At 45.2% G+C, this 15,455-nt stretch overlaps 1 protein-coding gene and 1 long non-coding RNA gene across 2 annotated transcripts; both read right to left on the bottom strand.

The window, feature by feature from the left end:
• Positions 1 to 5,917: 5,917 nt before the first annotated feature.
• LOC136458504 (uncharacterized) lies at positions 5,918 to 6,717 on the bottom strand. The gene is made up of 3 exons (XR_010760010.1): positions 6,579 to 6,717; positions 6,297 to 6,466; positions 5,918 to 6,183 (listed from the first exon to the last, which is right to left on the bottom strand). It is a non-coding gene; the product is annotated as an uncharacterized lncRNA (long non-coding RNA).
• Positions 6,718 to 7,512: 795 nt separating this feature from the next.
• LOC136458505 (uncharacterized) lies at positions 7,513 to 11,681 on the bottom strand. The gene is made up of 3 exons (XM_066458448.1): positions 11,337 to 11,681; positions 8,778 to 11,136; positions 7,513 to 8,214 (listed from the first exon to the last, which is right to left on the bottom strand). The coding sequence occupies exons 1-3, from the start codon at positions 11,627 to 11,629 to the stop codon at positions 7,756 to 7,758; spliced, it is 3,111 nt and encodes a 1,036-aa protein (XP_066314545.1). The 5' UTR covers positions 11,630 to 11,681; the 3' UTR covers positions 7,513 to 7,755.
• Positions 11,682 to 15,455: the final 3,774 nt, after the last annotated feature.

The following is a 15,455-nucleotide window of genomic DNA, read 5'->3' on the forward strand; positions in this document are numbered from 1 at the left end:
TTTCATATCATTTACTTTTGTTCATTCCATTACAGATTAACACATAGAGCATGTTTTATCGTCATGGTCAATTGCCAATAGATTTAACAGCTACAACACACCACTCTGTTATGAAAATAGATACTTAACTTTGGGCATTCTTTTGTTCAGAAATTTTAGACTTTTCCTTAAACCCATGTTAGCTACATGTTCTTTGAACACGTTGGGTGGTAAGCCTTTTGTAAGTGGATCCGCGAGCATCTTTTCGGTACTTATATGCTCAAGACTTATGACATGATCCGGGACTTTTTCTTTCATAACATAATACTTTATGTCAATGTGTTTGGCAGCACCACTTGACTAATCGTTGTGAGCATACTGTACTGCCGGATTATTATTGCAGTATAACTTAAGTAGTCTATAGATATTGTCAACCACCTTCAAACCGGGTATGAACTTCTTTAGCCAGTTCACCTGCCCCGTTGCCTCATAACACGCTACAAACTCGACATATATTGTGAACGATGTAGTGACGGTTTGCTATGAGCTTTTTCATAAAATAGCTCCCCTGTGAGAGTGAATACATATCCAGACGTGAATTTTCTATCATTTCCCGCATAATCAGAATATGAATATCCCACTATATGGAGTGAATCAGATCTTCCATACGTCATCATGAGGCTTTTCGTTCCTTATAAATAACGCAAGACTTTCTTTACTAATTACTAGTGCTCTAATCTAGAATTACTCTAGAATCTGCCAAGTTACCCGATAACAAATGCCAAGTCAGGACGCGTACATATTTGAGCATATTACAAGCTTTCGATAGCTGAAGCATATGGAACCGTTTTCATTTGATCGATCTCATACCGGTTCCTGGGGTATTGAAAATCCCCATATCTATCGCCCTTGACTATTGGAGCAGGTGAGGGACTACATTTATGCATACTGAATTTCTTTAAGATCTTTTCTATGTATGTTTTTATGATAGTCCTAATATCCCTTTACTTCTATCTCGGTGAATCTCGATCTCTAGAACAAACAAAGCTTTACCAAGATCTTTCATATCAAATTTTGAGAACAAATACTTCTTTGTCTTCGGTAGTAGACTGATATTACTACTAGCAAGTAAGATATCATCCACATACAGGATAAGAAAGATAAACTTTATATTTTTAAACTTTGCATAGACACAATTGTCCCCTATATTCTCTTTAAACCCAAAATTTCTTATTGTCTAATTAAAACCTAAAGTACCACTGTCTTGAAGCTTGTTTTAATCCATAAATGGATTTCTTTAGGTAGCATCCCATTCGTTCTTTTCCTTTCATGATAAAACCTTTCGGTTGTGCTATGTAAATATTTTTCTTCAAGTCCCCATTGAGAAATACCGTCTCTACATCCATCTGATGTAATTCTAAATCGTAATGTGCTACTAATGCTATTATGATTCTGAAGGAATCCTTACATGAGACTGGAGAAAATGTCTTATTATAATCAATTCCTTCTCTTTACGTAAATCCTTTTGCCACAAGTCACGATTTATATCTCTCTATATTCTCTTGAGAGTCAAGTTTTGTTTTGTAGACCCATCTACAGCCTACTATTTTGGCTCCTTTAGTAATTATTTTAAGTCCCAAACTTTATTGATATTCATAGATTTCATTTCATCTTTTATGACCTCAATCCACTTTGATGAATGATCACTTCTCATGACTTCTTCAAATGAGGTGGGATCATCCTCTATTTGAAATTACTCAGTGTTGTATACTTTATAGTCAGCAGGAATAACTAATTTTTTAACTCTTTGAGATTTTCTAGGGGCCTCCATATTTGGCACATCTTCTGTTTGAGGCTGTTGTTGCTCCCCCTCATGTGTGACAATAGGTTCTATAGGATCTTGAAGAATAGGTTCCTCATCGTCATTCATTGTTGTCACAGGCAGAATAACAACAGGTGCTGGCACCACAGTATCTTGCACTATCGGTGCAGCGACAGCAGGTAGTGAGAAAAATAGCTCATGAATCATCGAAGTGGGCGCATACACCCACTTCTCTTCAAGGTCAATTTCTCAAGCTACCATGCTCTCCCTCATCATTTCATCCTCTAGGAAGACAGCGTGTCTCATTTCCATAAACTTTATATGTCTGTCTGGACAATAGAAACAAAAACATTTTGATTTTTCTGGATAGCTAATGAAATAGCAACTTACTGTTTTAGGATCTAGCTTCCTAATATTTAGGTTAAATACTTTAGCCTCAGCAGGACTCCCCCACAAACGTAAGTGGTTTAGTGAGGGTACTCTTCTTGTCCACAACTCATACGGTGTTTTGGGCACCGACTTACTTGGTATTCTATTGAGAATATAAATGGCGGTTTTTAATGCCTCCATTCACAGGCTCAACGGTAAGGTGGAGTAACTTATCATACTATGCATCATATCTATCAGGGTACGATTGCGTCTTTCAGCTACTCCATTCTGCTGAGTTTCGTCCGGTGTAGAATACTGAGCTACTATGTCATTCTCCTATATGAACCTTGCAAAAGGTCCAGAAACTTGACCATATGGGGTATGCCGACCGTAGTACTCCCCCACGGTCAGATCTGACTATCTTAATCTTTAAATTGCGTTGGTTTTTAACTTCTGCCTTAAATATCTTAAATTTATCAAATGCTTCTGTTCTTTCTTTGATTGGATAAATGTAGCCATAATGGGAGTAATCATCTGTGAATATTATGAACAAATCATAACCATCTACACTTTTTATAGGAAACTGGCCACATATGTCTGTGTGAATAATCTATAAAATTCCTACGCTTCGTTTGGCATCTTTCTTAATTTTCTTTACATACTTTCCTTTTATGCATTCTCTGTATTGTTCTAAATCTGAGAACTCTAATAGAGGAAGAATATCATTCTTAACTTAATCTTTCTACCCCCCTCGAAATATGGCCTAAACGACAGTACCATAATTTCGACGACATATCGTGAGCTCTCTTTCATTTTTTATTTACATCCGCAGACGAGGATGCATTCTCATTGTTGCATGCAACGTTCCCATCATCGCATACAACATTCACATCATCACGTAGTGATAACAAATAGTATGTGCTCTCTTATGCCATCATTTCTAGAGTACCTCTCTGTCACCAGCTGCTTTATCAGCTGGGTAGCATATGTCTTTGAAGAGTCAGTGAACTGACTCTTTATTCTATCGAGGTACTCGGTGATCGTGTCACACTCTGGGATTGAGCCCACAATTGCAGGCTTAATCGTGTTCTTTATCACAACCAAATATTTTTTATTGGCAGTGATCCACTTCCTATGCTCAAGGTCATAGGACATCTTTTGGGATTCAAAATCCCTCTCTTTAGTTGTCCAAGCGACATTAGCCTCGTTTGTCTCCCTCATCGATGCCACAGGCTTAGTGGGACACGGTGAGGTGACTACCTAGTCCATCTCAGCCAAGATGAATATCAGGTCAATCTTTTTCTTCGACTCTTGTGTAGTTGTCACCTTTGAGAGTGGGGATCTCTAACAATTGCATGTCTTGATTCCAACGTGGTCAAAATTAAAATATACAATAGTTCTTATACACTAATTTTACATCACTATTGGATAGAAATAGAATTAATGTATAAAATCATTAAAATTACGATATTATTATTAACAACGTTGGTCAGAAAATAACATCATCATAATTATGTCAAAATCACTAATTCTACATCACCGTTGGACAGAAATAGAATTAATGCATAAAATCATTAAAATTATGATATTATTATTAACAACGTTGGTCAGAAAATAACAACATCATAATCATATCAAAATCACTAATTCTACACCACCGTTGGGCAGAAATAGAATTAATACATAAAATTATTAAAATTACGATATTGTTATTAACAACGTTGGTCAGAAAATAACAATATCATAATCATATCAAAATCTTTTTTTCTCTAATTAAATATCACGTTGGTTCAAAATAACTGGAGAATAAATAATTTCTTTAGCAGCGAAAAACGTATACTTAATTTCTTGAATTTTACCCATAGGAAAAATTTGTTTTTTCTATTTTCTTTGAGCTATTTTTCATTTTCCAGAAACAAGCAATTACTGGAAAAGAAAAAAAAGAAAAAACTGATCTTAGGTCGGAACTCGCACAGTGGCCCGGCCCAGCTTTGGCCTTTCACTCGCGCGCATGCGCTGCGCTGACCCAGGCCACAACCTAGGCCTAGGCCAGCAAAGCAGCCCGACGCGCTCGCCCACCTGGGCCGAAAGGCGGCCCATTCTCTGATCGCCGTTGGATCAGATCCGATGGCTGTGCGTGGTTCTCGGGCGAACAAAATGAGATCGGCATCGGCTCCACCGTAACCCTAGTTCATTTTCTCTCTTCCGCCCTCTCCTCTCTCGTGCCGCGCAACGCACCGAGCGAGCGAAGCGGTGGAGCGAGCAGCCATGGCGTCGTCGCTGGCCCCCTCGCGGGCGTGCGCGTAGGTGAGCGCGCCGCCATCGAGTGGCCTGGCTACGACGCCCCCTTGGCCGAGCCTAAGCGAAACAACTCCCCCCGGCTTGGCCATCTTCTCCTGTGCCGGCGAACGGTCAGCCCGACGCACGGCGAGGTAGATCCCTTTCCTCTTCTTCCCTGTCCCCTTCTTCTTTTGGATTTGGATTCTACTTCTCTTATCCGAACTGGTGTTGGGGATTAGGGTTTAGATCTAGAGTTAGGGTTTGGAATCCAACCCACTGTTCTTCTTCCCCAAAGGGTCTTCACAGGTTTAGGGTTTGGCTTTGATTCTCTTCTAGGCCGAATCCCTCTTCTTTTGTTCTTTCCTTCATCCAGTTAGGGTTAGGGTAAGGGAATCGTTAGGGTTAGGATTAACCCGATTCGGTTTATCTTTTGGTTTTGATTCGAGATCGGCGAGATAAACCCCTTCCCCTCTTCCCCTTCTTCACTTTTGGATCTTTTTTCTTTTCTTTTCGGAGTTGAACCGATTTGGAGTTGGGGTTAGGGTTAGGTTTTGACTCACTGGAGTCACTATTCTTCTTCTCCAGGGAGTGCTTTGTGGGTTAGGGTTTGGCTTCGCGTGCCGAGACCCCTTTCTTTCCTCTTCTCAGATTCGAACGGGATCAGTTCTTTTCTTGCCGCGCGCCGGTGAAGACGGCGGTGCGGCACCTTTCCCCGCGCAGTGGCGGTGGTGACCGAGAGTTGAGTGACGTCCGCCACCCCCGGTCTCTTTTTATTTTCTTTTACCCAGTTAGGGTTAGGGTTTCAATTCGAACCGGATCGAACCCACTGTTACTCTTCCATTGATTTGTTTTCAATGCTCTACCCCATACTAGATCTACACACTGTTAACCCGGCTCTGGTACCATTGTAATAAACATAGTACATCTGAACCGTAGATCGGGGTAAACATCTTACTTAGGGTTCCTCTACTTTGCCTTGGCGTAGTTGCGCCGCAGCAGCGTGGACGCTGGTGTCGAGGCAGCTCGGCGCAGTGGAGTCCAGCGCAGTGGTGGCGAGTTCCAGTGGCGACGGTGATGCGAGTCCGGTGGGGCATCCCGTCGCTGGCAGCACTCACTTTAGATCGGATTAGGTTTTACTGTTGGTGGATCACGGGGGCTCAGGTCAACTTCGTAGTTAGAGCCCTAATCCCCACTTCTCTTTATAGTGCTGTACGACATAGACCCACCAACCATATTAGGGTTGGACGCCCCCGATCAGGGCGTCGATTCAAAGACCCAATAGACCGTTAGGTTTATTGGTGGAGATTAAGGCCCCGTTTGGCAGGGCTTCACTTCACTAGTGAAGCTATTTTTTTGGCTTTAACTCCACGAACAGTTCCACCGGTGGAGCTGTTTTAGTAAACCGTTTGGTAAAATGGCTTTCCTGTGAGAGCATGTTTTTAGAGGCCTGGAGGAGGAGCCGAGAGAAGCCACTTTTTTTTTTGGCTCCATTCCACCCTAAATCACTATGAGAGCATGTTTTTAGGGATTTCACAAGTGAAGCTATTTTACTTTACCCTGTTTGACAGAAAATAGCTGGTAGAGGTCGATGCAATCGACGCCAAGGCGGCGGAGGCTGGCCTCGCGGCAGGCGCGCACGTACTCGGGCCGGCCGCACACGGTCGAGGCGCCGCTCGCGTCGTCCCGAACTTGGTGGCCACCTGCACCTGCTCCCGCGGCAGCTGCTTCAGCGCCTGCAACACACACACGTCGACAGCATCGGGCTCAAGCAACACTCCGATCGATAGACAGAAGAGAAGATCGATCGCTAGAAAGGACAGGACAGAGACAGGCATACGATACGGACCTTCCCGAGCAGGATCTCGTTGGTGAGGGCCCTGTAGATATCGGAGGTGTCGAAGAAGGTGACCCCGCGACGGAAGGCGCGCGCGATGACTGCGGCGGCCGCCTAGTCGTCGAGCGCCGCGGATCCGTAAGCGCCGTCAGGCCGAAGCACCCCAACCCCAGCTTGGACACCTTTGTTTGTCAACGAAACCCAGAAGAAATAAAACGCCGATCATGGAGCTAACCACTCCTAAATAATCAGCTACACGCAGAGATGAAGAGAAAAGTGGATCGGCCGGATCACCTCTAATCCCTGGGCGCCGAGCTTGACTCGGGGAACCACCACCTGGATGGCTGCTTGCTCCTCCATTAGCCTTTCGTCGGCGGCAACAGTGCACTGCTTTGGTGTAGTAGAACGAACGACTCGCACCTATTTCCGGGATTCTAACCAACACTTTCGGTTTTTAGATTAATAACGGGAACTTTGCGATCTAATAATTCCCTCATAATCAGTAAGATGATGATGGTTGTCATGATGTCATCTTTGCATATGTACGTATTGCTTTCATCATGTCTGTATCACTGTATGTGGGCATTTAGTTCTCCCAGGCCCTGTTTGGATACTCTAGCACAGCTAGAGGTTAGAGTTAGTTTCTAGCTTAGGACTAGCCCTGAACTAATTCTAGCCTAAGAGATGTTTGGATATAATGGTTAAAATGATAATAAATGTGCTTTCCAAATCATTGGTGCGGGTGAAAGTAGAGAGAAAACAGTGGACCCCACCTCAAATAGCCCCAACTAGCCCAAATAATCACCTCTTTGGGGGATAGTTTTTTAAGGTGGGCTAATTACAAATAACCCACTCTAGCCCTCCTGTTTGGCTACTTTAGAGTTAGTTGAGCTCCAACTAGCCCAAACTAGCTCTAACCCATGGATCCAAACAGGGCCAACGACTACCCTGGACTGGACTTTTCGCCGCATCAAAAGTCAGGCTACCAAAACCACATGTTTTTGAAGAAACTTGAGATTGAAGGCACTAATACAAGATGCCCATATTGACTCACTAAACCTGATTGCGTGGAAAATTACATCAAATGGTCAGTTCACCTCAAGTTCTGCTTACAAAGCCCTCCCTCTGCTACAGCCTACAGGCCAGACTTTGGACAGCAGCAAGGTTACATCAACTGTTCACTGAAATGCCTCTTTACTCAGGAAGTCAGGACGTATGGAGCCTGGTGGCGGCCTGGTCGGGGCATTGCATTGGTTCACTGAGAATCAACTCATTTGAATTGGAATAGTTGGGCGGTTGATAATTCAATAGTCGGATTAATTTGGACTATTTCTCACAAAAAAACAATTCAGGAAAGGAATGAGAAAACTATGGTCTACTAGCAACAAGGCCCGGGACACAATTACACAATACACTGTGGAATATGGCGACAGTGGACTGAAAGTCTGAAACTGCTCAAGGATATGCAAAATCACGCATGGCCGTTTGGTTGAGCACCTGGAGTCAGAGTTGCAGAATCAATTAGCCCTCTTGCTCTTGCCACTAGGTCGCGCAGAGGCAGGCCATTCTCCAAAACCACTCCTTCATTTCCCAAGAAGATCCTGTACTTTTCCACTTTGGATGGGCTCATTTCTGCCTTGGACAGTGCATTCATCATCCCTTCTCTTCTAAAGATAATGGCGTAGTGAGGATAGCGTCCCAAAATCGATATTACCATCTCAACGATGGCCCTTCTCATCCTTGGGTACTCATGACTCGGTCGCTTGTTAGAGTTGAGTGTATCAACCAGCTTAATGCAAGTTTCTCCAATGATACGTGACTCAAGCCCTTGAACAAAGCATTGAGGGGGGAGGACATAACAGATTTGTGAAGCGAGGCCGATTAGGGCCTCCAACTGTTTTCCCTCTGCAGCCATTATATTTTTCAGCACCTGCATGTGTAATGAATAATGATTCGGAGAAAATGTCAGTTAACTCAGTCGACGACATCAAGCGCACCCGTACAAATTAATATGCTCGACTGTACATTCTCCGTTCCAAAGTATAAGCCATTTAATTTTTCTAGATATATAATATATATTGACATAATATATATCTAGATGCATAACAAAAGTTATAAATCTAAAAAAATCAGAACAATTTATAGTTCGGAACTGAGAGTAGTGTACTTAATGAAGTGTTTGGTTTGGATAATCAATTCACTCTAGATGAGGTGATGTATCATGAGTTTATTTCTCAAATTTAGTGAAATGACCCAATTCGTACTAGCACAAATAATGATTTGCTTTTGAGGAACGATGTGGTGATGGATCAACTCATTCTATTCAGCAAACCAAATAAAAAACTAAAAAGTGAGATGACGATGATGGACTACTTTATTCCACGAACCAAACACCCCCAAAATTTAAAGACATGCGCTTCAATGACTTATAATTAAAACAAACAAGAAAAAAGAAATCTATTAACATCAGTAGCTATATATTGAGAGACTTACCACGAGCAAGGCATCAGATGAGAGGTGAATTCTTGCCTCTGGACCCCGCAGCCTGTTCCTGATCCTAGAGCCAGCGCACAAATTCTGCAGGAGACTCGCTGCAGCGCATCTGTATTGGTCATTACCAAGCATGTCTTTGAGATCCTTGACAAGTTTATATCCCGGTCGTCGTTCCTGCAATATAGCCAAGCAATTCGCAGGGCTCTCCATTGCAAGATTGGTCAGTGCTTCTCCTGCAGCCACTCGCACTGACTGATCATGGTTTGTTGGCCCATCCTGCCCAACAATGAATACAAGCACTAACTTGTGAATAATCACTTGGACGCTCCCAAGCTCGTGCCTTGCGACCTCATCCCAGGCCATAATGGCTATGATATCCATGGCCGGCTTCAATACTTCAGTGCTGCAGCTACGGCTGTTCTCCAAGATACCAGTGAGATTGCTAAGTAAGAAAGGGTTCTCCCACAGCTCTTGCCGAAGAGTTACACCAATTTTCCCGTTCCTGGTTGCAAGCCTCCTCAGCAAATTCAGCGACGAACTTATCAGTGCATCGTCAGTGCTGCTTTCGTTGTAGCTTGTGAGACCTATGATCTTCGGGACGAGGTTCGTGACTTTGATAATTTCTGCACAGTTGTCAGTGTCGCAAGCAAGGCCCTCAAGTATTTCCAAGCCTAGTATGGGTAGTGACCAAGGGAAGCGTTGTTCATCTAGAATGGACCACTTCTTTTTCATCAACCGCCAACACTGGCATACCCAACACCACCGTGCTCCACTGTTGCCTCCTCGATGTTCCGGTTGCTCATGTGCAGGTCGGTTACTTGCATTTCCTCCATTACCCGAAGATTCTTCATCTTGTGGTTGATTATTAGCAACATTTGCTCCATTATTTCCGGTGCTGCCTCTGATTTGATTGTCACCATCAGCCTGAGGCCCTAGAACTAGTGGACCAGGACCATGATGATGATCACGGTCACGGCCCCCTTCATTTTTTACAGATGCTGATTGTTTCTCAGCATCAAGGAGCGATGATACCAATTTCACCGCGCTGGGAATCCCGGCGATTCTGAGGTCGCCAGAGAGCTCCTTGGTGACCCTGGCTGCAAATAACCTGATCTCTGTGTCCTCTTCAAATGTCCACCACCCAAGCATGCCGATCAATGTGGGCACTGCTTTCTCGGATCTGGTGATCACCGAGATGATTTCTTGACGGGAGTCCTTCCGTTGTTGAAGCATGCCGTCAAGAACACGAACCCCGGCAAGCTGCTTGTCACGTGAGCTGGAGGTCGAGCTGGAGGTAGAGTTGAGGGAATCGACTGCGAAGGTTGCAAGGCTCATGGTGTCCTCTGCAAACACGCCGGTCTCCATGCGTGTCGTGTAGGCATGCTCGTAGTAAAGATCGACAGCCCTGGCTCCCCTCTTGCCTCCGAAACCTGAGCGATGGACAAGCAATCTGCGAGGGAAAAAGGAGAAGAGCGCTAAAATGCAGGCGACGATGTAGAGTGACCCTTGACACAGCTCCAGCCCGTAGAAGACCGCCATGGATGCCTTCATGTTTGGGTCATCGCCGTGCAAGCTGACTAGGCGCCAAGACGATAGCACAATTTGCGCCACAGCTGCTGGAATCTGCAAGTTACCAATCAGTAGCACGGGTAGCAAAATGACATTTTCCGGGCCGATGTCTCGTGGGGATGGAAGTACCAAAGTCCAAAGGAAGCATATGTTCATGATCACGTCGATGCATCGACCAATTCGGCTATTCACGACCGCCGGATCCTGTAGGCTGCCAAATAGTAGGACCACTGTAGCGAATACCTTGGCCCCTGGGAAACCAGAAGCCAATAATAAGACTGAAATCAGTTTAAGCAAATGTAGTATCCTTTGGCCCCAACGATGATTTGCCAGGGTGGTAATACATTTGAGCCTCAAGTTGAGCAGCACCACTGCCACGAACTGCGTTATGATATTTGGCACTAGCAGTGCGGCAATTAATGCGGCAGCGAATCCGTCAGAAGCAACACCAATAGCGAAGGGGACAATTAGGACAGCAATAACCGGTGGAATAATTAGGACCATCCACAGCAGCAACGGTCTTTTCTTGCGCAGCTGTCTCATCAGCCGGGGTGTCTCTGTAAGCTGCATCCTGCTCATAACAGCTAGTCCCACCATCTGACAGAAACTCCCAGTTTCTCCCAAAAGCGAGAAAGGATTAAAGATATTCATAACCCAACTGATGATCAGCAGCACTTCGTTCCCTTCCCGAGGTCGCAATAGCTTTCGAGCGAAAGGTGAACTTATCCCTAGTGCCTTCGTGCTCCCGAATAATGACTGGTTGTCGAACTTGAAGTTGCGGATGAACACCCTAATATGGGCATAGGCGCATAGCAAAGGTCGATAGAGCAAAGAAACATAAAAAACACCAGATTCAGAAGTAACATGATGATATAACAGCAGATCGAAAAGGAAAAGAAGAAGGGAGAATTGGATAGAATCTGATGAAACTTGAAGCATCTGATTGGTCCAAAACAGAAAAACTTGAAGCATCTGCGTGGATGCGCGCACCTGAAGGCTTCTATGAAGATCATGACCGTGGCGATCCAGAAGTCAACGTGTTCCAGTGAATTGCGGTAACTACCAATCAAGACGACGGACGCCCACAGGGAAGCCAGAGTTCCCAAAGCGTTGCCCACCAACTCCACGGTGGCGAGAACGCGCACGAAGCAGTTGAGACTCTTCTCAGCCTTAGCGGCAGCGCTCCCCCTCCGCTGCGATTCGCCACCAGCAGGGTCCGCGGCCGCCGCCGCCATTTGGATGGAAACGTCGCCACCACCCCTAGCTGCTGCTGGGCTCGCCATTGTGAGCTCCTCAGCAGCAGTCTGCTCGGTTTCCCGCAACCCGTATGTACAGGTCGTCAGAAGTACAACAATTGACTTGCTTGGTCCACCCTGGCCTCTGGGAAACCCACATAATATAACGCCAACTTTTATGTTGTAATGCACATATACGTAAGAAGGAAGCAGGTAAGTGCCAACCGCGCAAACACAAACAAATATCGTCTAGCGTGCTTTAGCGCGTCTCTAATGGTCTAATTTAGAGTTAGCTAAATCAAGTTTTAATAGTGTAAAACATGAGAGACTAGCCTAAAGTCAAGAGATAGTCTCGTATGTTTCACGCATAACACGGCATATCTATTGTTGTATCTCTCCTCCATATTTACTAGTTTAGAGTCAATGCTAACTCATATCGTTGGGGACGCCCTTAACGAGTTTAAAGGGTGCGGGTGCGGCCTAATCAAACGGCCGGCTTGTGGACTGGAGGCCAAAGGGCGTGGGCGCATGGACACACAAGGCTGTAGGAAACTGGCACGAAGGCCCACATTCGGTTTACTTTATAATTCGTACTATTTAGTTTATTTTTTTTAACTAGAATAATATTTTTCAATTAGTTTTAGCTAAGTTTTAGCAAGCCGAACAGGACCGAAGAAGTACCAACTAAGTAGAAATATTGATGTGGCATTGGGATTAAGAAAAAAAATGAGAAGAATACGAAGAAATGTGATGGGATGATAGGAGAGAGAAGATATGTGATCCAATAAAATTTATTTCAAAGAAACCATTCGTTGGGAATACGATTTTTATGTGTAGTTTGTACAAGACTTGGCAAGCATAGAAAAATAATCCACATTTTCTAGGTTCCAACTGTCTTGATTAATGAACATAGAAAACACCAGTTGAGATTGATCCACTGTTCACCTAAACAACACATTTTAAACGTTGTGTAAACGCAATACGGTGGTGCGCTGTTTTCATTTAATCGTCTGTTTACCGTTTAGTTAGCAGTTTAACCCATTTAATAGACCATTTAGCTCAAATAAAGGCTAAGCGGTAGGTGACCGACTGTTTACCGTTTACCGTTTAGAAAAACATTGAATTTATCCCGATTAATAAACATAGAAACTATCTAATTTTCCGGTTTGAACTATCCTGTCTGTCCATAGTTTTAGGTTGGAACTGCCATGATTAATGAACATAGAAATCATAGTTTTAGCTTGGAACTGCCATGATTAATGAACATAGAAATCATGGACCGGATAATATAAACATAGAAACTATCTAATTTTTGGTTCAAAGTGCCAAGTATTTCCAAGCCGAGTACCCCTTGCCCCTCATTAATGCCTTTCTTTCCCCCGGTCCCTCTCTCCCGTCCGCGACGAGCACCGAACCCAAGACGTTGGCAGCTGCCCCTACCCGGTGCCCTCACGGCGCTGCCCTTCACCGACGGCGGGCGTCCTTTCTTTTCCCCGGTCCATCTCTCCCGTCCACGATGAGCACCGAACCCAGGCCGCCGGCCCCGACCATCCCTGGTAGCGAGCACGGCCCCCACGCGATGGCGGCGCACGCCCTGCTGAAAGGTCCTTGTGTGGTTTTGGTAATTGAGTGACAACCTAGGTGGACTAATTGTGTTTATGTGAGATACACATGTGATTAGTCCACATGTACATGTGTGTGAGCAACATATGCCATGAAGGTGAAAATTGCTCGGAGATGTTGCAAAGCTCACACATGTGACGATGAAAGAGCTCATTGAACATGAGACATGGCATTGAGTCATGTGATTAAGGTGGAGAAGATCACGATAAGACTTGGCTTGATAGACCGGTTGCAAGCGTGAAGGGCAAGTCGGAGGCTTTGGAGCGATGGACCGCGTGGCGGTGAAGCTTGAGCAAGACTTGGCGCCGATGGACGAAGGCAACGGTGAAAAGCAAGTGAAGTGAAGATCGATGAACCAATATGATCATGTGATGATATGAAGTGGATCATATCATTGTTGATCATGTTGGTGCATGTGTTGCATAAAAAATGGAGGAGATGGAATGGAATGCGCAAGACAAAGGTATAACCTAGGGTATTTCATTTCACCGGGCATAGGTGTGTAGAGAAGTCGATGACCGGGTTTAGGATAGATGGCCATACTATCAAGAGGAGCAAACTTGTTTGCATATCGGTCATCTAGTGCCACTCGAGTGATCTAACTTTGCATCGTCGCTAGGATCGAGTGGCGTGGCAAGTTGAGTGGTTAATCCCTTGAAAATGTTTGTAAAAATATGCTAACACACATGCACAAAGGTGATACACATTGTGTTTAGCACTTGTGAGCAAGGGTTCGAAACTTCACCGGTGGAGTGTCCGCCCGTAGAGCGCGGACAGTCCGACGGTGCCACTGGCTCCCTATACAGAAAAGACAGGGTTTCACAGAGTGCATCGGACGCTGGTCGCGCAGTGACCGGACGCTGGGGTCCTACGTTCGGTCAGTGGTAGCAGTGAAGGAGCAGGCGTCGGTCTTCAACCGGACGCTGGGTCACTTCATGACCGGATGCTGAGTGGGTGCGTCCGGTCCCACTGACGTGGCGGCACAGAGAAGAGGAGAAGGACCAGATGCTGATGCCGCGTCCGATCATGATCGACCGGACACGTCCGATCGTAGTTGAGCATCTCTAGAACCTTACTAGAAGTGACCAGATGCTGGAGTCTTGCATCCGGTCGCGCTCAAACTAACGCGTCTGGTCATGAATGGAACCTCTCTGGAAATGACTAGACTCGGCAGAGGTACGTCCGGTCTTGGCACTATGCTACGTCCGGTCATCACTTGACCGTTGAGATCAAGCGACTGAGGTTGAATGGAAGTGACACGTGGCGTGCATCCATTGACCGGATGCTGGATCAGGTGCTTCCGGTCGATCTGACTGAAGCGTCTGGTCATCCCGAGCTGTGCCCAGTGACGGGGTACAACGACTCTCTTTTTGTGGGGGCTATAAATAGAAGGTGGTCTCGGCCATGGCTGGAGCTGAGCACCTTGGGGGACTTTGTGTCCATGCTTGAGAGTGCTTGGGAGCCCTCTAACTCTAGCTTGATAGTGTTTATTTGATTGTGTGAGAGAACGATTTTAGTGCGATTGCATCATGAGGTTGCATTGAGTGGCACTAGGTGGTCGTCTTGCAAGTCGGTGGTGCTTGTTACTCTTTGAGGTTGTCACCTCCTAGATGGCTTGGTGGTGGTCTCCGTCGAAGCCCGCAAGAAGCTTGTGCGGTGCTCCAGAGAAGAGCTTTGTGATGGGCATTGTGCTCACCCCACAGGAGCCGTGAAGAGCAACTCTAGTTGACCGTGTCATTGAGCTACCCTCACTTTTGGGGTAGGTTCTTGCGGTGCCCAATGTGTGGGCTTGGTGGGTGATGCCAATTAGCCGCCAAACCACCAAGTGAGCGGTCGACACAACGGGGACATAGCGTGTTGGCAAGCACGTGAACCTTGGGAGAAAATCACCGTGTCAACATTGTTCTTCCCATTGGTTTGCAATCCCCTTACACAAGCTTCTGATTACTTTCATATACATTGTGCTTGTGTAGTTGCTCTTGTAATTAGTTAGCTTGTGTAGCTCACTAGTTACCTTCTTGCTTGTGTAGCATAGAAGTATCTCCCTTGCGTGGCTAATTTGGTTTGTGTAACCTTGTTAGTCACATTGCTTAGTTTGTGTAGCTAAGTATTTGTGCTCTCTAATTTGGCATTGGTTGCCTTGTTATTGAGCATTGCTAGTGAGCTTAGGTGGCTTTGTGCTTTTGCTTACTAGCATGTGTAGGAGCTCCCTCGTTGCTTGAAGTACTAGTGGCATAGGTTTGTGTGACCT

The sequence above is a fragment of the Miscanthus floridulus genome, chromosome 6 (assembly GCF_019320115.1).
Source record: "Miscanthus floridulus cultivar M001 chromosome 6, ASM1932011v1, whole genome shotgun sequence".
Classification (NCBI taxonomy): domain Eukaryota; kingdom Viridiplantae; phylum Streptophyta; class Magnoliopsida; order Poales; family Poaceae; genus Miscanthus; species Miscanthus floridulus.